This window comes from Podarcis vaucheri (genome assembly GCF_965113315.1).
Source record: "Podarcis vaucheri genome assembly, chromosome: 3".
NCBI lineage: Eukaryota > Metazoa > Chordata > Lepidosauria > Squamata > Lacertidae > Podarcis > Podarcis vaucheri.
Genome location: NC_138761.1, coordinates 27,455,636 through 27,482,834, shown reverse-complemented (window position 1 = coordinate 27,482,834; position 27,199 = coordinate 27,455,636). Strand labels below are relative to the sequence as shown.

The 27,199-nt window shown below is 42.1% G+C and overlaps 1 protein-coding gene across 1 annotated transcript; it reads left to right on the top strand.

Moving 5' to 3' along the window:
• Positions 1-15: 15 nt before the first annotated feature.
• On the top strand, positions 16-22,326 carry NSL1 (NSL1 component of MIS12 kinetochore complex). Its single transcript, XM_082217941.1, has 6 exons — positions 16-288; positions 3,130-3,208; positions 6,915-7,045; positions 9,957-10,011; positions 18,379-18,446; positions 19,945-22,326. Exons 1-6 carry the CDS (start codon positions 103-105, stop codon positions 20,218-20,220), a joined length of 795 nt encoding a protein of 264 aa, XP_082074067.1. The 5' UTR covers positions 16-102; the 3' UTR covers positions 20,221-22,326.
• Positions 22,327-27,199: the final 4,873 nt, after the last annotated feature.

The following is a 27,199-nucleotide window of genomic DNA, read 5'->3' as shown; positions in this document are numbered from 1 at the left end:
AACCCGCCTTTCAATACGGCTCGGCTTAGCACTGCTTCCGGTTGAGATAAAAAAAAATCAACGAACGGTTTATCCGAGAGAGCGGGAAAAAGGCAGGCCGAGATGGAGGAGGCGCCGCCGCCGGCGGCTGCTGCTGCTGCTTCCCCTCGGGACTGCCGGGTGCGGTGCTGCTCGCGGCGCCAGACGGCCGAGTTGTTGGACTACTGCCAGCCTTTCGTGCGGAAGCTCGGGGAAGGCCAGCCGGTGGAGGCCGAGAGCTTGGAGCAGGCCGTGGTCGAAGCGATCTGGGTAAGGGCGGCCGAGCTGAAAGGGTCGGCTGGGAAGGGGGAGGCCTACACGACAGCTTTCTGGCTTTCGGGCGGCGCGGGTTGCCCAGTTTCTAAGGCGTGTCAGGTCAAAAATCATTTCTCTCCATTGCGTGTCATTGAATTGCTTGTGGAGCCTTGTTCTGTGGTGCTGAGATGTTTGGTGCAATAATTTCTTCTTTAAAAACGGTTACTTTTCCATCTATAATAAGAGTATTATTCTTATTTATTCTGCCTTTTCGTCCTGACAGGGGGTCAAGGCGGCTTTAAGATTAAAGAGAAACAGATCGTGGCAATACAAACATCACAGCTCTAGCTGTTTCCTTAAACATAATTTTAAATGCAGTAAACCACAACAGCAGCTAGCCGTGTCATTTTTTGAGGTGGGAACAGGGGAAGCATATTGGCAGCTTAAAATTAGAACCATGACTTAAATGCATGTTAAAGGCTCCCATCCAATAAGTCTCTCCGGATGTTTCCTCTGAGGCAGTGCTGTTTTTCTAGAAAAAGAGGTGCTGGCACTCACAATGAACGCCTCCCTTGTTCTCCTATAATGGCAATGGCGCCCATCTGAGAGGTGCCAGTACTGAGTTCCAGTGAGTTCTGGCTGGGGGGGGGAGCCCTGGTCTGAGGAGGTTGTCTTGATTTCTTGCTTCTCATCTCATAAGGAGATGAATGGATGCCAGGTGTAAAAGTATAGAGGACTCATCTTGACTCTGGCAAGACCATACCTGCGAGTACCAGGAATTTATTGGCAGGCCTGCTGCAGAACATCAGCATTTAGCAATTTCTAAATGAGCAGCGACCAACAAAAACGTCATTATCTCCTGATGAGTTACATGTTGATTTGATTCCTAACAAGACTAACAAAGGAGTTGGGTTTATCTTTGTATTTGCAATAATCCCTGACAAGGTTCTTTTATCTTTAATATGGCATCACAGGGTTTTTTTTTGCTTTTTTAAAGAATCTATTTATTTGTTTTTAGTTCATTTCCCCACACTTTTCTGTAAAATCAGCCAAAGATATAGATAGGAAGTAGATAAATGTATATATATTTAAATATTTAATTTTGACAACAAACAACCAGTAGTATTGAAACAGTATGAACATGGATGGAACTGGAAAACATACAGAAAATGCTTGTTTGAATAACAAGGTTCTCAAGAAAGGGAGCCCATCAGACCTCCCCAGGGAGGATATTCCACAGGTGGGGTGCTGCAACTGAGAAGGGACTGAGGTGCTGTCCTTGGTACCTGTCAAATAGATTTCCAGGGCAAACATTTCAGAGACCAGGGCCTTTGATGCTGATCATAAGGCGCTAGAAGGCTCATATGGGTGAAGGTGGCCTTTTAAGGTTAACCCAATATATAATACTAATTCTGGAAATGAATGAAGTTATAATTCAGTGGTTGAAGTTTCATGAGTCCTCCTTTCAGTGCTAGGAAAAACAGCCCCTGTAAATTTTCATGGTTCCAGGATCTGGTTAAACTAGTGATATTATAGATGGCTATTGTATAATTCTATTAAAAAATTGTTTTTTCTAAATGTTTAAAGTAGTTCACATACTGCGTATTACAGTGAAAGTATACATGTTTATTTGGAAGTCCAATTGTGTTAAGTGAGGCTTATCCCTGGCTTAGTAGGTAGGTTACTTTAGGAGTACAGCCTTTGTGATTCTTGCAGCAGACGTATTGACTAGGCCAGTACTATCACCCATATTACAGGGTTGTATTCTTTCTCTTCAAAGTGAACTGAAGTATGTTATATTCCACTTCTCTCTGCTGTTTCCCCTAATTTGTTTTCCTTACAAACATAAAGGCACTGTTTGCATTTTTTGGCTCCAAAATGTTTTGGGTCATTCTTCTGAGTCTGCATGAATTGGTTGTAAAAAGGATGTGAAATATATTCTCTGTTCAGCCTTATCTGTTTATGAAGGCCTTTTCCTATGGTACGGTTGGCGTATTATTGGGGGGGGGGTTGCTGTTACAGACATCCTTACTTAGGATGGGTGCTGGATAACATGGCTACTATTTATGTGTGCTTGTTGGTTAAATCCCTCTCTGTAGTCCCACAGCAGGGGCTTTGATTTAACTGTTTGTGGAAGCATGCTTGTGAAGGGACTCTGTGACCACTCAGTCCTTGCCCAGAAGAACTAAGAAAGAATGAGGCACTTTTAAAACAAAACAGGAAGTTTATTTGTCTGTGCATAAAGAGGTTATAGTTTAGTGGTTACTTTTGCAAGGCACAATACTTCGTTTCAAATAGACACTCTCAACAGAGATGGTTAATAACTATCTTAACACTTCCATCCTGTAAGTGGGCAGAGAAATTCTTTCTAGGATGGTTATTGTTTTACACTATACATAAAACACTTCCTGCTTTTCCTATAGTCCGAACCTTCCCCTCAGGTAGATCTTTGTGTGCCCACAGATAATCTTTGTCTGTTTCCACTGACAGATAAAACCTAAGTCTACTCAAATAACCAGAGATTCCTTCTGCCTACCCAAATAGAAAGTCCCTAACCTGAAACCCAGGTCCCTGTCCCTTAAGTGTAAGCATCTATTCCACACACTCTCTCCTGAGTGGCTGAACTACTAGCCATCTCCCACTGGTTGTTGGGTCACCAGGAGGCAGACCCAAGGCCTGTCCACCACAGCCTCTGTCTCCAGAGTAATGTGAGCCAGCTTTTCTCCATAGCTCGCTACTTTATGCTACACAGAAGTAGAAAAAAAGATGACAGTATGAGGTAGTTTATGGAGTGTTATATTGCATCAGTAGATTAATTAGCATTTTTAAGAGTTCTGATGTATACATTTTCTACAGAACTTCGAAACAGCTGTACAAGAGAATATTACTGTTAACGGACTCCCATGGCAGGAGTCATCGGATGATCCTCAAAATGGTATGTGAACTTTTGAATATATTTTTCTTATTTCTGTGCTGACTTATTTATGTTTTAGTCTTCTGCCTATGAACCCCAACAAATGTATGATCTGCAGGTGCCTTTTAATATACTGGTCCCCTTGCGAATAGACATTTTGTTGTGGCAACTGCAACCCAGGTTTAAGGTGCCATTTAGCACCTAGCTTAAATATCTTGAGTTTCTAACAGTGGTTGGGAACCGTATTTTTAGGTGAGGCAAAAGGATATGTGTAAGCTGCCAGACTTCAAAAATAACTTTTTATAATTTTTAAATGTACCTGAAGCAATAGGAACATCTGCAGGGAAGTTGCATTAATTTTTTGTGTGCAATTGATGAATCTTTTGATATTCTTTTATCACCAATTGTACAATACAATGTTAATAATAAGTTTGTGTTTTTTAAAAATATTGTCAGGTTTTGTTATTACTATATTTGTACTATTTGTAGGACTAAAAAGCCCCCAAAACTTCCTTTTCCCAGGATTTTCTTTGTGTGTGTGTGTGTGTGTGTGTGTGTGTGTGTTACCATGTTTGTCCAGCAGGGGATGCTCAAAATACATCCTTGGCAGTAGCAGTACCTCTGTTTAAGAGGGATAGCTAAGTTAGTCTTTTGCAGCAAAATCCACAAAAAGTCTTGTGGCATCTAAAAGACAAACAAGCTTATTATGCCACAGGTTTGTGAACTAGAGGAAGTAGATTCTGGCTTATATAATAATAAATGCTCTTTGTGCTTTATTCATCTACCTTACCTAGAAGCTGGTCTGTTAGCCATTTCTTTGGAAATAATTTAATTTTTGAGTAAATCTTCTAAATTAGATGCCTGGTTTTTAGAATGGAAGTACAGCTAAAGGTTTTGCTGTCTTAATTTAATCACTCGTTGCTATGAACCTGCTACCACCTGTTGGGAACAATAAATAACTATAGCTAAAAACTTTGCTGTCACTAGGTGTGTGGGTTTTTTTTAATGCAACGTACTTTGATGGCATCTCCCTTTTGAAGCTGTTGTTTTCTAGTCAGATGCGGTAGATAGCCTTCTGTTCCAGTTCCCTCACCACCCCAATTAGCAGTTACAGCATTGTGGTAGTTGTGAACTCCAACTTTAATTGTACCTAGAGTTGCCCAGTTCAACAACTGGGCATATCCATCTTCTCTGGTCCTTCTCCGCTTTATACTGTGCTGATCAGATCAAGCCTAGAGTCCTGTTTCTAGTTCTAGGTACCACAGTTTCAAGGAGGGCACTGACCATTTGGAGTGTTCTCAGTGGAGGGCAACCAAGATGGTGAAAGATCTGGAAACCAACCCAAATCCTTATGAGGAGCACTTGAAATGATTCATTATGTTTAGCCTGAAGAGGAGAAGATGAAGGGGTGCAGAGGAGACACGAACGACAGCAGTCTTTCAAACATTTGACAAGTTGTCATACAGGAGGCTATGCTCTGCCTCCACAGATGGAGGTAGTAATGATTCTGAATACTAGTTGCTGAAAGCAGCAGGAGAGGAGGGTGTTCTTGTGTTCAGGTCCAGCCAGTGTGAGAATAGCATGCTGGTCTAAATCAGTGTTTCCCAACCGGTGTTCCGCGGCACACTAGTGTGCCGCGGAACGTTGCCTTGTGTTCCGTGGGAGGGAGGCGGGCGGCGAGAGGCGGGGTGGCGGCGGCGAGCACACGCGGGGCGGCGAGCGAGCTCCCTTCCACATCCCATCGCCGCTCGCTTCGGCCGGCCTACTGGAGGAAGGCGCGAAAACCTCGCGCATGCGCAGGCCTTCCGCCTGCGACAGCCCAGTAGGCCGGCCGAAGCGAGCGGCGATGGGATGTGGGAGGGAGCTCGCTCGCCGCCCCGCGTGTGCTCGCCGCCCGACTCGCCCGCCTCCCTCCCACGGCACACCAGCCTACCTCCGTGGGAGGGAGGCGGGCGAGTCGGGCGGCGAGAGGCGGGGCGGCGGAGGCGAGCGCCTCGGGTGAGTCAGTCCGGCCTTAAGCCCTCCTGCAGTTTATTATATGGAGTTTCCTTCTTTCTGATGAAACGATATGCTTTTTTGCAGCAGCTCCGGGTGCTTCCTCTCCCCTCCCTCCCCCCTCACTCGTGATGCAATTCCCGCAGCAATTTACACGGCTGGGAACCCGGGAGGCGCTAGGACCCAGCCGAGCTCACCGTGTGAGTTCTGGCTGCGGCTGGACTGCTTGGCTCGAGTTACGGAGCTCCCCGACGTGCCGAGCTCGCCGTCTCACCGACCGGCCTCCTCCTCCTCTACCCGAGGAATTGCAACAAAACCCGCCCTTATGAGCTCCGCGGCGGTCAGTCGATAGCGCGGCCCTGATGTCAATGCAGGCGCAATAATAATAATAATAAAACCCGTGTTATTTTTTGCCGATCCAAAGTGCTGGCAGGGTGGCCAACACTTAACGTGTGAACCCGAGTCCGACACGGGCCCCGACCCGCTTTTACATCACTCCTCTTGTTGTGCATTGCAAGGAAAAGCCCGATGAAAATGCGCCTAATACCAAGTACTTTTGCGGGGAGTGGGGGTGTCCTGATCTTTGCAGCAACAAAACACGCACACATCCCTCTACAGGCCGCTTTGTGGAAGATTCACTTCTTCGGCTGCTTGTCAAAATAATGTAACCTGACTGCTAATGCAACTGTTACTTTTCGTGGCCATATACCTACACGGTTAAGGTCTTTGGGAGAGCACACTGTAAATAGAAACTTACACTTTCGTGCGTCCCTCCCGGCGCGACGCTGCGCGCTGACGTCACGGGGCTGTAATGGTGGTGTGCCTCGAGATTTTTTTCATCAAACAAGTGTGCCTTTGCCCAAAAAAGGTTGGGAAACACTGGTCTAAATGGACAATTGGCCTAATCCAGCAGGCTCTTTTGATGTTCTTTAGATGGAGCAGAATTGCATCTTTGCTCCAAGGCACAGGACTAGAACCAATGGGTGGAAATTTTAGGGAAGCAGATTTCTGCTGCACATTAGTAGAACCTTTCTCAGAGTAGTTCAGCAGTGTTCAAAAGCTGTTCAATAGTGAAACAGGCCACCTTGAGAGGTGATGGATTATCCTACTCTGGAGGTATCTGAGCTGAGGCTAAAGATCCAACTCTCAGGGATGCCTCCTGCATTGAGCAAGTAGTTGGATGGTTTGACCTGCATCCCTTCAAACTCTATGATTCATAGTTCCACATATCCCTGATCAAGATGGAGTCAAGTACAGTGGTACCTTGGTTTACGAACTTAATCCGTTCCGGAAGTCTGTTCCTAAACCAAAGCATTCTTAAACCAAGGCGTGGTTTCCTATAGCAATGGGGGACTCAATTTACAAATGGAACACACTCAACACGTTCTGTTTCCAAGGCAAAGTTCACAAACCAAAACACCTACTTCCGGGTTTGCTGCGTTCTTAATCCAAGTTGTTAATAAACTTAGCTGTTCTTAAACCAAGGTACCACTGTATAATACATCTTTCAATTTTTAGTTCTTACGGTAACTGAAGATAACCTTGTGTTTCTCAGGGAATGGGGTGGGGTGATACCTTAGCCATGCATTTCTCAAAGCTCCTTGTGGAATCTTTAAGACCACTGCGCTTGGAAGAGGAAACATTTTTTGCAGAGATATTGCAAACAAGACTTTCACATAGATTGTCCAAATAATTTTACATACCATATATTCATATCTGTCTTGTGAATTAGATACGGATATCAAACTCCTTGAAGATCAGCTTGATGAGTTAATAGTGGAGGTTGCATCCAAACGCAATCAGTATCCCAGAAAAATCCAAGTGCATGTGGTCCAAGCACTTAAAAGAAAGCAAGAGTTATTGGTGAGTATCCTTAATTCTTAGTTCACTTGATGCATTTCAAAAGAAGAATGTTGTTCATCTGTTGCTTATGAGTAGGCCAGCAGATACTTTTGAATGTTAGAAAGAAAATGTAAATTCTAGCTTTTAGACTACATGAATTCCTCTCCCTTAATTTCGCTGTACTCCAGTTAGGGAGATCATGCCAACAATTGCTGTGAGGATTGATGAAGTTTGTGCTGAGTGCACACTTGCCCTACAAATGTATTTTAGAATAATACCTTTAAAACTGGTTTTTCAATGCAAGTTTATTTTTGTACCACCAGAATATGTTAAACGCTTCTTGGGGGGAAATGTTCTACTGATCTCAAGTGTGAAGTGACACTTCTTTTGGTAGTGTGCATAGGGCCAAAGATATGGTTTAGCATGTCCAGGATATGGTTGCAATTAATTTCTCTTTCTCTGCATCTTCTGGGGGCACATCAGTCCTTCTATCCTGAGTCTAATTTTTAAAAGTGCAGAGTGTATAAACATTAGTTCCAACTTTGCCATTGAGTGCTGAGTCGAATCCTTAAATTGAAGGTATTGATGAGTTATAAACTATCACAGTATCTGATTCTGCTCCTTGCACCCATCCTGCAGGTTTTCCACTGGTGAGCATATTTGGCTAAATGTTGCTCTCAAGAATGTATCTAGTGAAATGCCATCAAATTTAAGTTTACCAGATGGACCTAATAATGAATAGATAGATCCTAGCTGCACTGTGTCTTCTGTTCCTTACTGTTTCCCTGCTGCAACTATTTTAACCTCTCAGATGCCAGCTGTGTGCAAGCTACTTTTCAGTAAAGAAAAGCTTTCCCCGTTTCCACTCTGTATTTTTTATTTTATTTTATCAGCACGTGTTGAAAGCTCAGGTTCTGTGTGCCTCTTACACCAGGCTCGTAATCATACTGCTATACTGTAAGCACAAACAGTGTGTATGAGATAGTGCACAACTGGGTCATCAAATCTTGGTGACCAAGAAGTGATCTGTGGGACAGAAAAGATGCTTGCACTGGTTCTTTGATTTTGATTTTAAGAGAGAAGGAGGTGGCATACAGTGAAGCTGTCAGTGGTTACTAGTTATGATATTCACCTTCCACTGTTGGAGGCAGAATGCCACTGAGTGAATACCACTTGCCAAGAAACACAAGTGGGGAAAGTGACCGTGCTCTCAGGTCCTGCTTAGGGGCCTCCGTCTGGCATCTGATTGGCCACTGTGAGAACAGGATGCTGGACTGTAAGGACTGTTGGCCTGTTTCAGCAGGCTGCTCTTAAATTCACTTACAGTGGTGCCTCGCAAGACGAAATTAATTCATTCCGCGAGTTTTTTCGTCTAGCGAATTTTTCGTCTTGCGAAGCACAAAATCCCATAGGAATGCATTGAAATTCAATTAATGCAATTTGACTTATGGTCAAAAAAAGTCCAAACAAAGCCAAATTTGGTACAACAAGAGTTTATTAAGTGCTCTTTAAGGTCACACATACTGTAAAGAGCATTTCAAAAATTGAAGGAACAATAAATTAAGTTTCTAAACATGACAGAAAAACATTTAAAAATCAACAAAGTGTACAGTACATTTTCTAAGACTCTGGGGGACAACTCAAAGAAGGTTTCTCTTCCACTCTTTGCTTCTTGCTGAAGAACTCCCTCCCCAACTGTTTCCCCAGCCGCCCACCACACAGAAATTCAAATCCAGAATTTTTTTAAAAAAACAGCAGAGTGGCCCAATGGTCACAGAAAATCATAAAAATGCAGAAAAAAACCACACAAGCTTCCAGATTCTTGCAAACCCCTCCCCAACTGTTCCCCCAGCCACCCACCACACAGAAATTCAAATCCAGAATTTTTTTAAAAAAAACAGCAGAGTGGCCCAATGGTCACAGAAAACCATAAAAATGCAGGGGGGGGGGAAACACACAAGCTTCCAGATTCTTGCAAACCCCTCCCCAACACCAAGTCCTTGAATTCCAAACACCCCAACCCAAAATCCACCCCCCCAAAAAAACGTTTTAAAAGTTTAAAAGAAGTTTTGGAAAAGCTTCAAAAATCACCAAAGTCTTCAAAAACCTCAAAAAGGCTACCACACCGTGTTCTATGAGTTGCTCCTCGAAGTCAAGTCACAACTGTATTAATGGTGTTAAGAAAAAGGAAACAAACTTGCAAGACGTTTTCGTTTTTCGTCTTGCGAAGCAAGCCCATAGGGAAATTCGTCTTGCGAAGCAGCTCAAAAAACGGAAAACCCTTTCGTCTAGCGAGTTTTCCGTCTTGCCAGGCATTCGTCTTGCGGGGCACCACTGTAGTTTTTTGTGCCACTTCCTAAGCCTAGCAGCAGAGGGCAATGTTTGGTCATTCTTCTAAATTGCATTAGAATTTGAAAATGCAATTGTTTGATAGCTCAGGTTAAAATTTCAAGTGTATTATCATGGCAGTACAGTGGTACCTCGGGTTACATACGCTACAGGTTACAGACTCCACTAACCCAGAAATAATACCTCGGGTTAAGAAGTTTGCTTCAAGATGGGAACAGAAATTGTGCTGCGGCAGCAGGAGGCCCCGTTAGCTAAAGTGGTGCTTCAGGTTAAGTTTCTGATTAAGAACGGACCTTTGGAATGAATTAAATACGTAACCAGAGGTACCACTGTATTTAGGCAGTCTAGATAAATGAGGGAAATGGAACTGCTTTTGGTAGTTCTTTGTACTGGAACAAGAATGCTGGATACTACTGGATAATCCTACTGCATGCCTATCAGAATGAATTCCATTCTCCGTTTTCCATACAAAAGAATCAGACACTCTGAGTTGTGAATGATGTCCTGTTGTAAGCTTAATAAAACTCAAAGCAAACCAAATACTTAGCGATGGAGGTTCTAAATATTATATTTGTTCATACAGGGCTGCTATCGACCTCTTGCGAGTCATCAAGAGATAAAAGCAGAACCTTCTCAAGGTAATAGTTTGAAATGATGAAATCATAGTTTAATGCTAGCCTGAAAATGTCACCATTGCAAAAATAAAAATAAAATGCTGCACTTTTTCATATTCTCGGCAGTTCCAATTTAAAACACTTACTGCTCTGTTCACTCTTTTCCAGATAGCCATGTTAATCTATTGCTGAAAAAACAGTGCAAATAGAACATTTATTATGGCATAAGCTTCATGCACTAGAGTCCATATCATTGGATGCAAGAAGTGTTATCCTAAACTGGCAGGCATATATACACACACAGCTGTAGGGGTTTCTTTTTTTCTCTTTGCCTGTGTGTGTGTGTGTGTGTGTGTGTGTGTGTACACCTGCCAGTTTAGCTGGTACACCTGACATGGACTCTAGTCCATGAAGCTTATGCCATAATAAATACATTAAGTCACTAGAGCCTCTTGTTTATTCTCTGTGGGCAGTAGTGGCTTTGTTTAAATATTTAAATTTATTTAAATGTTTGGGAAGCCATCTATTTGTAGTTTTTACTGTGCTAAGCTCCTTAGAAGCTGTGGTAATTGTTGTTAGTATTATAATAATATTTATTTATATCCCACCTTTTTCCTTGACAGGCACTCAAGGCAGCTTATAGCTAAAATAGAAACAGCTAAAAACATAGAAAAAAGCAATCATTAAAAAACAATTAAACATTAACAGAATATATATATGTGTGTGTGTGTGTGTGTGTGTGTGTGTGTGTATAGTGTGTGTGTGTGTATCTGTGTGTGTGTGTGTGTAGATACTGTATTTTTCGCTCCATTGGATGCACCGGACCATAGGAGGGGGAGAACAGGGAAATTTTTTTTTTCTTGTTCTCCCCCTCTAAAACAAGGTGCGTTCAAGGTACATTCACCAGAGCTTGTGGGGCTGGCGGTGGGGGGAAGCGCTGCTTTCCCCCACCACCAGCCTCAAAGATCCCTGAAGCCTTTGGAGCGCAGCACCCCGCTGCCCTGGAGAGGTTTGCGCGCAGCCGTCCCCAAGCTAGAGCAGCGAGACGGAGGGCGTCTCGCTGTTCTGGCTTGGGAACAGCCTTGCTAGCTTCTGCAGGACAGCGGGGTGAAGGCACCCTGCTGCCCTACAGAGGTTTGCGCGCAGCAATCCCCAAGCTAGAGCATGTTCCGTTCTAGCCCATGTTCCGTTCTTCAGAGGCACGGCTTTTCATTTCAAAACTCTCCAAGTGGGGCACTAAACAGGAACGCAGGCTAGGAGCATAGCAGTCTCTGCCTTATGCCAGGCCAAGTTCTTTGTCCACTTACTTGGTCCACTTACTGACAGCAACTGTCCCGAATCTTTGGCAGAGGTCTTTCCCATCACCAACTACTTGTACTGGGATTCTCAGCGTTGAGTCTGGGATGTCCGGACATTGCATGCAAAGCATTGTGGTACCACTGAGCTACAATCTATCTCCTTGGTTAGTAGATTGTGTGTGAATTCTGCTTAGTAGATGGTGAGAATTCTGACCCCCCAGCATGTGATTATCATTAACACTTTGTTAAACATGTCCTTAATTTAGATCAGGGGTTCTCAAACTTTTTTCTCTGGCCAGAGAATAAAAAATTGCTCGCCCCACACCAAATTTTTGTTATTGATAAGAAATGCATTGGAAAACAAAAAGAAACAACTCCTAGCAGTGCTTTATTTGTAGCATGGAACACAACTACTTTATAACATGATCATGGGGCATCCAGAAAGTATAGAACAATACAGCTACATAAGAACATGAATCATTCCCAATATATAATTATAAACAAGCTTATTACATATGTACCTTAAGTATGTACACAAACTCCATGAGAGGCTTGAGCTGTTTTTTTCCGGGTAATCTCATTTAGATTAGGTCTAATTTGAGACAAACTCACTCTCATCTCCTCATCAACACAAAGAAGCCTTTCTCTTTTCTGATCTTTCATATTTGTCAGATTTGAAAATCCCTGTTCACAAAAATAAGTCATGGAGAACTGTAGAAGAATAGCCAATGCTGTTGAATAAAGGCATAGATACTGCTTCTGGTTGTGTATGCATACTGCACTGAAATGTTTAAATGTTTCTTTGATTGTCCTTGAATCTTCTTGCTACCCTTGCCATCCTCTGCCCTTTGAGAACCTCTGATTTAGACAAATATAAAGTTTTCTCCCCATCAAATTTGGGTTGAGTTCTGGTGACATTTTTTCTGGCTTAGAGGAGCTGCTGCTTCCTGTGCAGCAAAAGATTCCCACCCCCATATCTGGCTTTGGGGGCATTTGTGCTAGCAAGTTGCAGATGTTTCCAGAGGTTGCCTACAAACTGCATTAATCCTGTGGACTCACTGGGTGACTTGAGGCAAGACTCTTTGTCTCTCACCAGTAATAAGTCAATACAGTGGTGCCTCGCAAGACGAAATTAATCCGTTCCACGAGTATCTTCGTCTAGCGGTTTTTTCGTCTTGCGAAGCAACCCTATTAGCGGATTAGCGCTATTAGAGGTTTAGCGGCTATTAAAGGCTTAGCGGCTATTAAAGGCTTAGCTGCGAAAAGGCTATTAGCGGCTTAGCGGCTTAGAAAAAGGGGGGGGAGCGAAAAAAAATCTCAAGACTCGCAAGACATTTTCGTCTTGCGAAGCAAGCCCATAGGGAAATTCGTCCTGCGAAGCGCATTGAAAAACGGAAAACCCTTTCGTCTAGCGGGTTTTCCGTCTTGCGAGGCATTCGTCTTGCGGGGCACCACTGTATTAATTATTTAACTTGCAAAGTATTGTAAGGATGAGTATTTAGAAGAATTGTAAATAACTTTCAAAAATGAAAAGAACTATAAATATGTTTTAGTAACCAGCTTTTTTTGCACAGACAATGCCCAGCAGTGAGTGCTTCTTAACTTTGTGTCTTAGCAGAGCAGAAATACAAATTACTAACAAAAAATATCATACAGAATTATGCACTGTGTTCAAAGTGTTTATTTGCATAGTTTCTGGGATGTTCATGCATCCCTGTTTAGTAACTGGTGGCCAGAAACCAAAGATATTTAGATTACTCACTACCTCTCATTTCCTTTTTTCATTTCCCTGTGCTTTGAAAGCCATGAACGTATTTCTGTTACTAAATACCAAGCACCTTTAATATACTGTCAAGTAACAATCTCTCCAGCGTATTATATCATATAGGAACTGTTGGGCTAGATCAGTTCAGATGATGCAGTTCTCTGTGTTCAAAAGAGGCCAGCCGGATGCCTCTGAGAGGTTCACAACCTTTAGGTGTTTGTAATAAACTTGTACTCCAGTTTCTAGCCGAGATAGACAGGTACTCCAGTCTCTGCAGTGATGGGCAAGAATGTCCAGCACCCAACTGTTTAACAATAGTAGCAACAAAATGATCCCTTGAACACTCTGCTGCTACCCTAAGTTATATATTGCTAAAATGAAGAAAGCTTGAGATAACAAGGAATGGATTTCTGTCTGGAAGCAGTGGGAGATTTAGTCAGTTCTGGTACTGACAACAAGTTGTTTTGCTCTACATTATTCAATCTTGCTCCAGCTTCAAGCATGTGGATCTTGGGGTGCTAGTAAAATACCAAGTGCCGTATTTTTCGCCCTATAAGACGCACTTTTCCCCCTCCAAAAATGAAGGGGAAATGTGTGTGCGTCCTACGGGGCGAATGCAGGCTTTTGTTGAAGCCTGGAGAGCGAGAGCGGTAGGTGCGCACCGACCCCTCTCGCTCTCCAGGCTTCGCGGACCTCTCGGCAAGCAGTGGGAACGTTCCCACTGCTTGGGGAGAGTTGCCGGCATCCCAAAGCCTGCGCGCGCTGATCTCAGCGCGTCCAGGCTTCGCGGATCTCTCCCCAAGCAGCGGGAGCCAGCGCTGGGCTCCCACGGCCTGCGGAGAGCTGCCTGTTTGGGGGCTGGGGTCGGGGGAAGCTCGGGCCGCCCCAGCCCCGCGCCTGGGGGGGAAAATAATTTTTTCCCCTTTATTTCCCCCCAAAAAACTAGGTGCGCCTTATGGGACGGTGCGTCCTATAGGACGAAAAATACGGTAGATCTTGTAAACCTGAAGTCTGCCCACTGCTGCTCTAGCTTGCTGCAGCTCCTGCTATTATTGGTCCCACTTTTCCAGATTGAAAACTGAGGAGAAGAAGGAATTTTTTAAATTTAATTTAATTTACATACTCCCCTATACCTGGAGGTCTCAGGGCGGTTCACAGAATAAAATCAAAATATAAAACCACAAAATACATAATAAAAATAAAAACAACAACCCAATACCTTGCCCCCCCTGAAGAAACCCACATTTTAAAAGGGCATAGGATGTCAATAAAATCAACCAAAGGCCTAGTTAAAAAGGAATGTTTTTGCCTGGCGCCTAAAGGTGTATAAGTTCACTCATGGGGCTTGTGGGTGAGCTGGAGTTTGTAACGTACAACATGCCTTGAGGAGTACAGGAGTAGCTTATTGAGGAGCAGGAGGGACAGAGAAAAATAATGGAGAAAGAGGCAGGGGTAAATGGATGAAGAATGGGTGTATGTTTCAGATGGAGGGTTTGAAGGTGGTAAGCGTAGTGGTGTCAAGCAGGTGTTCAATAAGACAGCTGAAGCTGCTGTATCTAGAGCAAAGGTATGAAGATCATTGGCAGGATTGTAAAGAGATAAACAACTACCTGACATTTAGAAGATATCTGAAGGCAGCCATGTTCAGGGAAGTTTTTAATGTGTGACATTTTAATGTATTTTTAATCTTTGTTGGAAGCCACCCAGAGTGGCTGGGGAAACCCAGCCAGATGGGCGGGGTACAAATAATAAATTATTATTATTATTATTATTATTATTATTATTATTATTATTATTATTATTATAGAATCATAGAATCATAGAGTTGGATCATCATCATCAATTCTCCCACATAAATTATGGGGTGCAAAAACCATGCAATCCTGCCGAATTCACAGAGGACTATCAGAAAATGTGAGCTGACCTAATAGGGCACTCCAACTCTGTGGCAACCTCCCAGACACATGGAGCCAATCCGTCAAACTCCAGTAACTGTTGCTGTTTTCTGGCTCAGAACTTGTGGGGGAATTGTGGCACACTTGCCCACAAGGTCACTACGTTGTATTGTCCTATCAAGGCTCCTTATTGGAAAGCCATTGTACCTTTGAGCAAGGGATCACAGGCGAACGCTCCTTAGGGTGGCTTTTATTCCCACATAGATTTTCTTTTTTAAATAATATTTATTAAGTTATCCATTTTAATAATCCAATAAAAACCACATTAAAACATTCCAAATTACAGTACAATAAAAAAATCCAAATATACATGCCAAATTATATATCTTTGGGTGACTTCCCATGCTCTGAATTTCACGAAGTGCTGATCGTCTAATATCACATTGCATTTCTTAGTTAGTCAAGAAACCATTCTGATGTTAATCCTTCATTTAATTTAATTCCCACATAGATTATTTCCTGTCTGTCTTCTCCACTGCTAGTGGACTGCAGACTGTCTTTAGACGTTCCCTACTCCTAGTATTCTTTCTTGAGTGAAGTGTTACCTTTGTGTCAATTCTTTGTGTGTTTGCACTTTTAATGTATGGGAAAGTACTCAAGGAGTCATTTCTAGCTAATTTCATTTTCATTTTATTATTACAACAATATCAACTTTTTAAAAATGCTTTTAATGTAATCACCACATTTCTTATAATTTCTTATTTCTTACTGCGTTTGACCCAACAGTGAAAGTTCTTGTTTTGCAGCAGGTGGGATTTCCACTTCTTTGTTTCTGGCTTAGCTTTTTTTTTCACTTGCTAGGTTTCTGTTGACAGGAAAGCATGTAGTTGCAACTTCACAAAGTGAAAACTAGGGCTGAGCTGGAACTTCTTGCATGCTTTTGCTTTTGCTGAGGTCAGCTGAGCGAGTTGTGCAGTCCCCTAGCTAGCTGGGAAACGGCCAAATCGCATGGGGAGTCTTGAGGCACGAATATTTTCTTTTCATGAGCCTGTTCATGGATTCAGAGAAATGGTCCACCCTGTTGAAAGGGCAAGATTCAGCACAATAATGCACCAAATCCACAAAACGCAGCTGAGGGCCTTCAAGAAAAGAGCCCGTTGCAATTATGGCAATCGTCTTGATTTCTGTTGAACAGCTGTTATCCAAAAAGCAGCAAGTGCACAGGCTTACATTTGCCCCCAAAGAAAGCTGCAAAGATTTGCCCTCTTGGGGGGTTTGCACGAAATCCAAATGTCTACCAGTTGACAATGCAAATGTTGTTGCTTAGTGTCCTGGGCTGCAGCCGATGGCTGTATTTCGGGGGTTGTTTTGTGACGCTTGCCCCTTCTCTTTACAATCTTTGCCACTTGAGGATGCTTTGCCCAGGATTTGCTCACAGAACTGCTCTCGCAAGTTACTCTGTGAATTGGGAAAGGGTATTCATGAGTCAGAGCGGATTCACATTTTGTGCAGCAAACGTGTTTAACAACATTAAGTGTGAAGTGTGCATTTGTAAACACTCAGCGGACATGTGCTGAGGAACCTCTGTAGATCAGAGTTCCCAGCACCTGTTCACCTCAAGTCAGTGAGCTTAACAAACATGCGTCTGTGCTTTAGGAGGCTTCCTGATGCAAACACACTTTCCACATAAAAGGCAAGCTGACCCAATATTGCAAATGGGGCAATCTGATTTGCATAAATTGCATTGCTAGTAGAAATAAGTCTCTTAGCCCTGGCTCATATCTTTAGGAACCAATACCTATTTCCCCAGGGGCCTGATTACATGACTTCTCTCTGCCTGAGTGAAATCATGTGAGGGGGCCTTTTGCAAGAATTGTATTTGCCTTGTTCATATGTTAACCTGCACAGTAGTAACAGGCCACTGCACAGAGGAATTTGAAACGTTGCTTGGATTGAATGCTCTCTCGGGCACAAGTTATTTTATGCATTACTCAGTTTTCTCCTATGTACACGTTTTGAGTTTAGGTCCTCCGTGCCTGTTATGTGTTGTACATGAAGTAATTATGCACTTATAAATGATCTCTAGTAATGAAATAAAACCACAACCATAATTGTGAAGCAGTCTTTACAATTCTGTTCCATCGCAGGTAGACATTTAGTGGAAGTCAATTAACATTTACCCCTTTTCAGTTTTAAAAGCTTTAAATAAATAAATAAATATTATTGTTATTATTATTATTATTTATTTATACCACGCCCTCGCTGGCCAGAACCAGGCTCAGGGTGGCTAACATCAAAACACACAATACATTAAAAACACAAAAATCGAACACTTGATTAAAATACAGCTTAAAATCAAATTAAGATCAGAATGGCAACCCACGAATTATAACAATAGGGGTTGGGAACATTAAGTGTGCACCAAGCCCCAACTCTTCCCATTTGTGTTATTTGTGTGAGTCTTAGCTATTTGTGCTGATTTTATATGAGCCGGTGGGAAAAGTTAGGGTTGTACTAGATAAATAAAGGTTATACTAGAGTTGGATTAAGCAGCTTTGTGTTTATGGCAAAGAAAGTATGATTTCAGGCAGGAAGTAAGCAACCTAGATTTATAACATGACAGTTTAATATCACAGGAGGCTTGACTCAGAGAATCTTTTGAGAGGGCTTTCAAATAGCAAGCAAACAAACAAACCTAAACTTGTTATTATGCCTAATCTTGTAAATAAACCCACATACGGTAATTTACTAACCCATAAAAACTTGAATCAACCCACCTGTCCACATTGTACTTAGGCTAGTCATTTGTGATTTGTGACCTTGAGCAGTCTGTAATGTTACCCTGTCTGGTCAACAGGAAATGATAGTTACTTATCACAGAAAGCCATGTACAAGCATGCTTTCATTTTTTTATATACAATACAGTATATTTTATAGCTTACATTTTAAACCAGCTCTTTATATAAGGAGCCCAGGCTCTCTTTCTGTCCATTGTATCCTCACAGCAATCAGGCAAGATACTGTGACCAGCTAAAGGATACATAGTCAACTTCATGGCTCAACTCAAATCTCCCTGGTCTAGTACAACTCTTGAACCACTATATCACATTGTTTTTTAATTTATGTGCTGAGTGAATAGGAGTTTGCTCAATTTCAAGAGATGCATCCTGTACACGTTCGTGGATTTTTTTCCTCTTAAATTGTTCAGTAATCTGCCCAATGTAGAAAGATCACTGCCGAAACCTATTCGGTACCAATCCTTCATGCTAAAAACTTTTGATGCTTTCTCAGTGAAATAAAGTATTTTAAACTGATGTGAAATAGTGGAGACTACCTGTAATAGTGCTCTTGTAATCCTTTTTTGTACTTTGTTGTGGGCAAATGAATTTTCTCTCCCTTTTATAGGATATGAAATCATTTTGTTTCTTTGCAGATTCTCGTATGGCCGACTTGAGGCTTTCAACAAAAACTGCATCCAGGGACATTGGAGAATCGTTTAAGGTGAGAACTGGAAGGAGAAGCAAGAGCTATACAATCAGCTAGGAGCATTTATACTTATTTTCAGACACTGCCATAGAACAGTGCTGAAGCAGAAACCTAGGAAATAAGACTGACCTCTTTAATTATTATATACAAATCTGTCATTTTATTAGGTAAGGTAAGATTGTTCATTTGGACACAACTGAGCTAAGGTAGAAGGCTTCAAAATTCTCTGAGTTTCAGGGAGACAACTTTATTTTATTAATTTCCTGCAGTAGTTTCTAGTTCTCCAAAATGGCCCTGTTCTCCCTGCTGCATTTAGCATTTCAGCTAGACACTAAAGGTGTCTTAGCTCCTTGGGATTTACTGTCCCATGTTCATTGCTGGCCTGGTAAGTTTATGAGTGCGTTCATTTGCATGGTAATTATGTCCTCCTGTGGGTCACCTCTATCATTAGTAAGCCACTAGTCCTATATTTTTACATGGAATAAATTAAAAAGTATGTTCTTTCAGCTTCAGTCTTCTAAATCTAAAATAATAATCATGTATGCTCTTATGTATTGGGATGCGGGTGGTGCTGTGGGTTAAACCACAGTGCCTAGGACTTGCCGATCGGAAGGTCGGCAGTTCGAATCCCCGCGACGGGGTGAGCTCCCGTTGCTCAGTCCCTGCTCCTGCCAACCTAGCATTTCGAAAGCACATCAAAGTGGCGGGAAGGTAAACGGCGTTTCCATGTGCTGCTCTGGTTCGCCAGAAGCGGCTTAGTCATGCTGGCCACATGACCCGGAAAAACTGTCTGCGGAAGCGGACAAACGTCGGCTCTCTGGGCCAGTAAAGCGAGATGAGCACTGCAACCCCAGAGTCGGTCACGACTGGACCTAACGGTCAGGGTTCCCTTTACCTTTACCTTATGTATTGGACATTTAGTATTTATAACAGATTAGATAACAAATAGAAGCTAAATTAACTCCCTTCTGGCTTAGCTCTTTGCCGCTAAACAGTAGGTGAAATGGAATTTGTAGGAGGCGAAATGGAATTTACATGTTTTGGGTTGTATCCAACTAAGGTTTTTTCAAAGTAGACACATTGAAATTAATGAGCCTAAATTAACAGATATCATTAATGTCATTGAGTCTACTTGGAGTAGGAATAACATTGGATACAAGCCCTTTATCTTTAAACATTTGAATGTTTTGAGCAGAGTTTTATAGCAGGGCCTCTGTGCTCTTGTTGTTTGACCATGGTGTAGTGCAGTGTGGGAAATAAAATACATTATTAAGGTAATGGGGTCAAAGATAAAAGTAGGCAATCGTTTTTGCAACTCTAGAAGATGTGAAATATCATTCTTTTGAGCCTTGCAAATGAATGCTGAAATTGTGAATCAGTATCAGTGAAGGTTTTGGCATCCATGGTGAGCGCGTTAATCTTTGAATCTGATTGTTGTTGAGTTTGCAGTACTGCAATTCATACTTGTACCTTTTTCACTAACTTAAAACCTGTTCTGTTCTCCCCACCCCAGTCTCTGTCATCCCTTGTAGAAAAAGCAGAGGGCTTCTCAAAAGCATTGTCTATGCAACCAACTTTGGGATTATGCAAACTCCATCAAGAAATCTGTTCTGGCTCAGAAGTGAAAAAGGCGGATAACATTGAAGTCAAAGATCTTTTGTCGCAAGTGGAAGTCACACCCCCAGAAAGTGGTACCAGTAATTCCATTCTACTGAAAAAAAAGAGACGATCTTATTCCCCACAGAAACGCTACCCACTTCGAGCAGGTGTAATTAATCTTGATACATGAAAACCTTTTTGTGGGGGACTACTGTGTAGTCTCCCCTGTCCCCGAATCTGTCCACATAAACATAGACTGGTTCGCAAAAGCATCAGTAGTGATGTCGCCTGGAATCCATACCACCAAACCGATCTTAACTGGAAGTTACAGAGTTATGTTGTTGGGTCCTCTCATATAGCTCTGAATACTTCGCTGGACCATTTCTTACTAATTTTGAGCATTGTTCTTTGAAACCTGAGGCTGCTATGCTTTTGCTGTATTATAGCAGACTGATCCAGCTACAACGTCTTGAGTTGCTTACAACTTCTGAATGGCCAGGAATCTCCAGGGCGTTCGTGCAGGAAGCTGTGCTCTAGTAAAGCTCAGTTCAAGCAGAAGACTCCATGCTATGGGGAGCAAAGAAGAAAGCTAAAAAAACAACCTTGCTGCAGACGTCCAAGTCTTTTGACATAGAAGGGCTGGTGGATCACAGCAACAGTTTGCAATTGTGTGTCAGTATTGCTTCAGCATATAGTTTATTTGCACAGGTTTGTTGCGAACATCAGGAGATAGGTGCAGGCAGAACTGGATGTTTGGTTGCAGAATCAGTCTCCACTAAACATCTAGGAAATGATGGAGGAAGGATCCAGTTTGGAGGTTGGCAGGAGTGTTTAAGCCATTCCACACTTGCGTCTTCTCCTCTGCATTCCCTTTCCCAACTGCTTTTCTCCTAGTTACAGAACTAATGCACTGAGGATTCCTGCTGGGCAAAGGTTATGTAGGGGACGAATAGCAAGTGAGGAAACGACTAAGGATCTGTTGCATGCCCACCATTTCTTCCTTCCAAAACTGTTTAAATGTTTAATGGCGACGCAGGTACCAAAACATAGGTCTGCCACCAGATGTGTTGTTTTGTCCTGAAAAGTAACCTGGAATATATGCAACATTTGGAATTGCAAGGGAATTCTTGGCTTGCATGTATTGTGACATCTTGAGACAGTGTTCATTATGGTGTGTTTATATGTCTGGCCTTAACCTTCTTATGGTCTCTTGAGTCCTGCCCTCATCTGTACCTCAAGCGTACAAGGTTTAGGATTAGTAATCCATGTAGTAGATTGAAAGTATTTAGATCACAGTATAAATCTAGAATTCTCATGAGTTAATTTTGAGCCATGCTGCTTTTCTGTCAAACTTGCCAGTACATCTTTGTTTGCTGTTCTCACAAAAAGTGGAAGAGATGGCCTCTTTTAGGGGTCTCTTTAGAACACAGTGCCTGATCATAGATGGGCAGTTCGACTGCTGATTACCTAAAGCCAGAGGGGAATGTACTTTTGAGTTGCATCTGCCTGCTGAAAGGAGTGGAGTGAGTTGAAACAGAATTGTTTGTTCTGAACCTGGCAGCGTATATTCAAGGAGAGCTGTAAAAAAGCTATTTTGAATTTGGGGGTACAGGACTTGTATGCATGCTTGCTTTGCCACAGAATGCTTGGTCAGTGTGTACATTAGTACATACATTACTACACTTACTTAGCTTCCCCTGCCTGTGAAATTCCCACCATTTCGGAAACAATATATATACAGTTTAAAACAAGACTACATTGGTCAGGCTTATTTATGAAGTACCTAAATCAATGTTATTATCAGGTATTGTTTTCTTTTTTCCAAGTTGAAATTTACTTAGAATTACATTTTTTCCTGAAAATGGAGGAAAAATGCTTGCCTCAATGTTAATTATTGTGGGGTGAATCCATCTAAATCATATTTGGAGTAGATTCATTAAAATCAATGGATTTAAGCTAATCATGTTTATTTCAATGGGTTTACTCTAAATATGACCTAGTTGGAGTCCATCCTGTTTCTTTTAAAAAATATTCATTAAACAGTCTGGCCAAAATACTAGGAGTGGTATCTGAATGGTTGGTAGTCGTTAGACATGCCCATTAATGTCAATAGATCTCCTCTTAAGTATGTCTAACATACTTAACATCACCCTAGAAACATATTTAACTCTGCTCTTGAAATTCTATTTTTAAAGATTGTGCTTGTGGAATAGGCCTTGCACAGTGAACATGTACACTTGCCTTGTCTCCTTTGTAAAATGTATATTTGTATATAAAATACATTTTTTGTACACCACATTCATCAAAATGAGATTTCTGGATTTTTGGTTTGGATTTATGCTCAATTTTTTGCTTGCTTTACCAGTTTTTTTTTTGTTTTTTTTTTTGCAAAGCAGTTCTGAGTCATGTTTTCAAAACAGTTGCAATTCAAGTGCGTCTGAAATGCTATATGCAGTGGGACTTGGTGCTACTTTTTTTGCATAAAGAAATTGTCATTATAAATTAGGAAATGGATAGTCAGGATCCAAACAACTGCAAACTAGTTATGCATATACAAGGTGGCTGGCTTGAGTTTCTCTTCCCTCAATACCACATGGAAAATCTCTTTTGAAATGGAGCTCTGTCCAAAACATTTTTAGAGAATAGGGGTCTGTTGATCAGAGCAAAACTTAACAAGCATCCTTTAAAGTAGATATTAAAAACCCAGCCATGTTTCAAATCCGCCCATTATGAAGTTTTACGTTTTACATTTGGATGATCATTTAAACATACTTTCTGTACCGACCAGTCCTGTCATTACACAGATAAGAGTAGTAATTTCCCTCCTTGTAGCAATTTCTCTTGTCCATAATTTTATTAATAATACATTGTTTTTGTGGTTTGCTTTGGGACCTGTATTTGGTAATCTAGGTGCTTTTCTTTGTTCTTGTCTTTCTGCAATTAGGAGAAATAATTACTTATTCTGATTCTGTTTTCAAAATGCCTAAAACAGAACAACTTGGGGTCCAAAAGTAGTTGTGCGCCCATTCATTTTGAAAACGAGCAGTATGACTTGTCAGTATTTCTGACATAATGGAGATGCTCCTCATCTGTGCATAAAATTAGTATTAAAACCTGAACAGTTCCATCTCATGATACCATCTGCACAGCACAAGACTTTTGGTTTCTCTTCCCTCTAGCCCAGGGGGCAGCAAACTTTTTCAGCGGTGGGCCGGTCCATTGTCCCTCAGACCTTGTGGGGGGCCGGATTATATTTGGGGGGGGGGTGAACGAATTCCTATGCCCCACAAATAACCCCAAGATGCATTTTAAATAAAAGGACACATTCTACTCATGTAAAACCACGCCGATTCCTGGACCGTCTGCGGGCCAGATTGAGAAGGCGATTGGGCCAGATCTGGCCCCTGGGCCTTAGTTTGCCTACCCATGCTCTAGCCCACTGCAAGTATTCAAAATCAGCTCTAAAGGGTCCCCCCCCAGAACAGATGTGGGATATGTGAGGGGCTGTAGAGGAGAGAAAGGAGAAACCCTATTGCAGAAGCAGACACTCACTTGGATTAATCTTCGATCTCAGCCGTAGTCTCTATAGGTGTCAAATGCCATTGAGAATAATTGTACTAATAATATTGAGTTCCTTTCAAGTGTCAGCACAGTGAACAAGAATTGGTTGAATTACATGTAGGTTTTCCAGCGGGAAACAAGCTACATGTCGGTTGTTTCCAGTACATGGAGACAATCAGAAACACCCCCACATCAGTGTACCCATTTCTTCAAAACAAACTAATGGAAACCTCCACAATGCTTAAACATGTTCAGGCAGTCCAGTGCTATTTTTCTAGAAAAACAGGTGGCAGAACTCACCATGAACACCTCCCTCGTTCTCTTAGAATGGCAATGGTCCCCAGCTGAGAGGTGCTGTAAATGAGTTCCCGTGAGTTCCCTCTGGGGAAAAGAAGCCCTGACACAGTCTATGCTTAAAGCATGGAAAGGAAAAACAGGAAAACAGTGCCCATCCTCATCTAATCCCCCTGGCTCACAACGTACCATTCCACCATGCATCCCAAAGCATCCAAGTAAGAATTTGGTAGACCAAAGTCCTACACCACCTAACAGACTTCTACAAGAATGGCAACCTCATACCAGTAAGGGAAAAACAAGATAAGCTAAAGGACACCCTAATGCCTTGGCTGATCCACCACCTTCTTAAACAACCCGGCAGCAGCCACTAGGCCACTGACTAACTTTGGAAAGCTCCTCTTGACAGCAGAGGGACACAGCAAAGGAATGGTATCTACCGTATATTACTCCAAAACACTACAAATTCCTTCACCACAATTAAAGACCCATGGGAGCATGACATAGGATATGAAATAAACTACCCAATGGTCCAAACTGTGGTCTAAGCCACCATTTAAATCCATCTCAGCCAAACGAAGAGAGCTCACCTTGAAATTTTTTTATAGGTGGTACCTAACACCATGGAAGCTAGCGCTGATACACCCAGGAACCTCACCTAAATGCTGGAGAAGCTGTATGTAATGCATGAAATATGTAAGACATATTTCAGAATGCGCATGTTTTGAGGTGGAATCCATTTCACGAAGTTCTTGCCACTTTCCTTAAACACAATATTCCTTCTTTATTGCAGCCTATCCCTCAAAACTGCCGCAGTCTGATTTATGATGCTGAGTAAACAGGGTGGCATTTTAAGACATGTTTTTGTAGACTGAGGCATGGGCATTCTTTCTGACCTGACTCTTAGAATAGAGTGACTTTTTTTTTGTTTTCTGGAGAACAAAATATAAAGTTGACAGGTGAAGTAATGCAATGTTTTCTTTGGGAAAAGGATTGTGCTCAGGTTGTGTTATTTTTTAAGCTATCACTCTAGGAGTCCCAGTTTTGATAGGAGTGGCATTGCCTTCCAGCTGATGCTCTTCAGCCAGCCAGTCCTTTACATTTAAGGATCTTGTAAAGAAGGCAAAGAGAGAGTAGTTTTTCCTAGAAGCATTCATGGTAGATTGATCCAGTGGTATAATTGTTGCTTTTTTGAAGTGAATTATATCTATCTCTAAGCTATGTGTAATTATTTTGCCTTCTAACTTACAGGAAATCCAATTGTTGTAAAAGGGAAATCTAAAATCTCCTTTTACTTGAAACATTACAACATTCAACATTTTTATTTTTAACTTGGGCATAAACTGGTGTTGCATCAGAAGGCGTCTGGCTGTTTCCTTAATATAGCTCATCAAGTTCTGCGAGGGACACCTAATAAAAAGACGGCTGCGTGATCCTTGTGTGCATCTGGGCTTGATAGTATGGTACATTGCCGAGACTGAAATTGGCAGGAGGACTGTGCTTTGGAAAGACGAATGAACTGCAGCGGAAAGAAAACAGTGTTGCATGCAATAAGTCTAGTATAGAATGGACAATTATGCCTTTGTTTCATTCACACAGTACGGCATTCTGAAATTACCAAGTTATAGATGGGAAAACAAGAATAGGTGACACTATTTCATCACTTTGGCGAAGGGTCATAGGTCAGTGGTAGGGAGTGAATTTTTCATGTAAAAGTTTCCCAGTTCAATCCCTGGCGTCCCCAAGCTGGGTAAGACCAGCCAGTGTGCACAATACTTGGATAGATGGACAAATGCATTATATTGGTATAAGATGGGTTCCTGTGTTGCATCTTTGCATCAGTTGTAGAGTTGGAGGCAACGCTGAGGGTCATCTAGATCTGTCTCTGCTGTAAGGCAACCTGTGATCTTTGGATGAAGGGAGGCATATAAACTGAACAAACAAACAAAAGGAAGGGGGTGTTAACCATTCAGTGGTCCGCCAAGACCCTTGGCAATTTTTCTTTTTTAATATTTATGTTTTATTGAAATTTTTCCCTTCTTTTTTTTTTTTTTGGAAAGTTTTAGGGACACTTTTCAGAATACATTGCAGTAAAAATCCAACTAATCTAAACAAATAGAAAAAAGGAAAATGTAAAGTCCTCTCTGATAGGACTCTTATCCCACACAGAGAGAGGTGGACCCTCCTGGCTCTCACCTGGGACCTTCCCTTTCTTATCCCAGCCTCTCACCCTGGGAAATCTTCCTTTCGCTGCCTCTCACACACTGTCCTGCACCAACCATTCATCCCCTTCATCTGCCAGTCATTTCCTCCTTAACCCAGAGTAGAGGATAAAAGCAAGAGCAAAGCAGGGGAAAAAATAAATTAGAGGGATGAAAAAGAAGAGGGGGAGGGGAATAAAAAAGATAAATGAATGGATGCCTTTTTCTGACTATTTAAAGAAATAGTATGATGAACTTGCTAGCAGGATTCGAGCTATGAGCAACAAAAGTAATTAGATGGTAATATTGTGGTTATGATTTGATAGACAGGGTGCAGCAGAAGTGGAGAAGCAACAACTCCATGGGGAAAGGGGTGGGAAGTCGACAAAAATAAGAGAAAAGACAGAATTGTGTTTTTGTTTTAATTGCATATGTTTAAAAAGTTGAAGCTTAATAAGATAATTATATAATATATATATATATATATATATATATATATATATATATATATATATATATATATATAAATGGAAGACATTAGCAGAAAATACAGAAGAGGAACTTCCAATTTTCCATCTGCTGTTTGCATAAAATACGATTCTTCGTTGAAAGTTTTCGGTGCGAATACAAAGTGAAAGAAAAAAAATATAATCACAAAACGATTTTTTTTATTAAAAAAACACCAACTTGAATTTATGGTGCAATACGAAATATAAGTAATGGAAGCGTGAAATTAATAACAATGCGATTCTTTTTTCAAGCGGCGCGTGGGCGCGAGCTGAGGCACTTCTGGTTTCACACGACCCCTCCGCGCTGATCCGGCCCGGGATGGGAGGCGGGCAGGCAGGCAGGCAGGCGGGGAGCGGTTCTGGCTGGGGCCGCTGCTCTGGCCGAGACGCGGCGGTGGGGAAAGGGCGAGGGAAAAGCCCCCGTGGGCTCGCTTCCCCCTCGGGCGGCTCCCTCGCCGCCCCCCTGCCTGTGGTCGCGCAGCCAGTTCCCTCCGAAGTTTCATCCGGGGCGCCACGTGATTTCCACGAAGCCCGCCTCGGAAGGCGCCGCCGCCGCAGCAGCAGCCCGGGCGCCCCAGTCAGGCGAGCGCGGGAGCGGGAGCGG

Excerpts from the sequence above, each read along its gene's own strand:
- NSL1 (XM_082217941.1), top strand. The coding sequence starts at position 103 with ATGGAGGAGGCGCCGCCGCCGGCGGCTGCTGCTGCTGCTTCCCCTCGG. Across the intron at positions 289-3,129 it reads CCGTGGTCGAAGCGATCTGG|AACTTCGAAACAGCTGTACA; the intron begins GTAAGGGCGGCC and ends CATTTTCTACAG. Across the intron at positions 18,447-19,944 it reads ACATTGGAGAATCGTTTAAG|TCTCTGTCATCCCTTGTAGA; the intron begins GTGAGAACTGGA and ends TCCCCACCCCAG.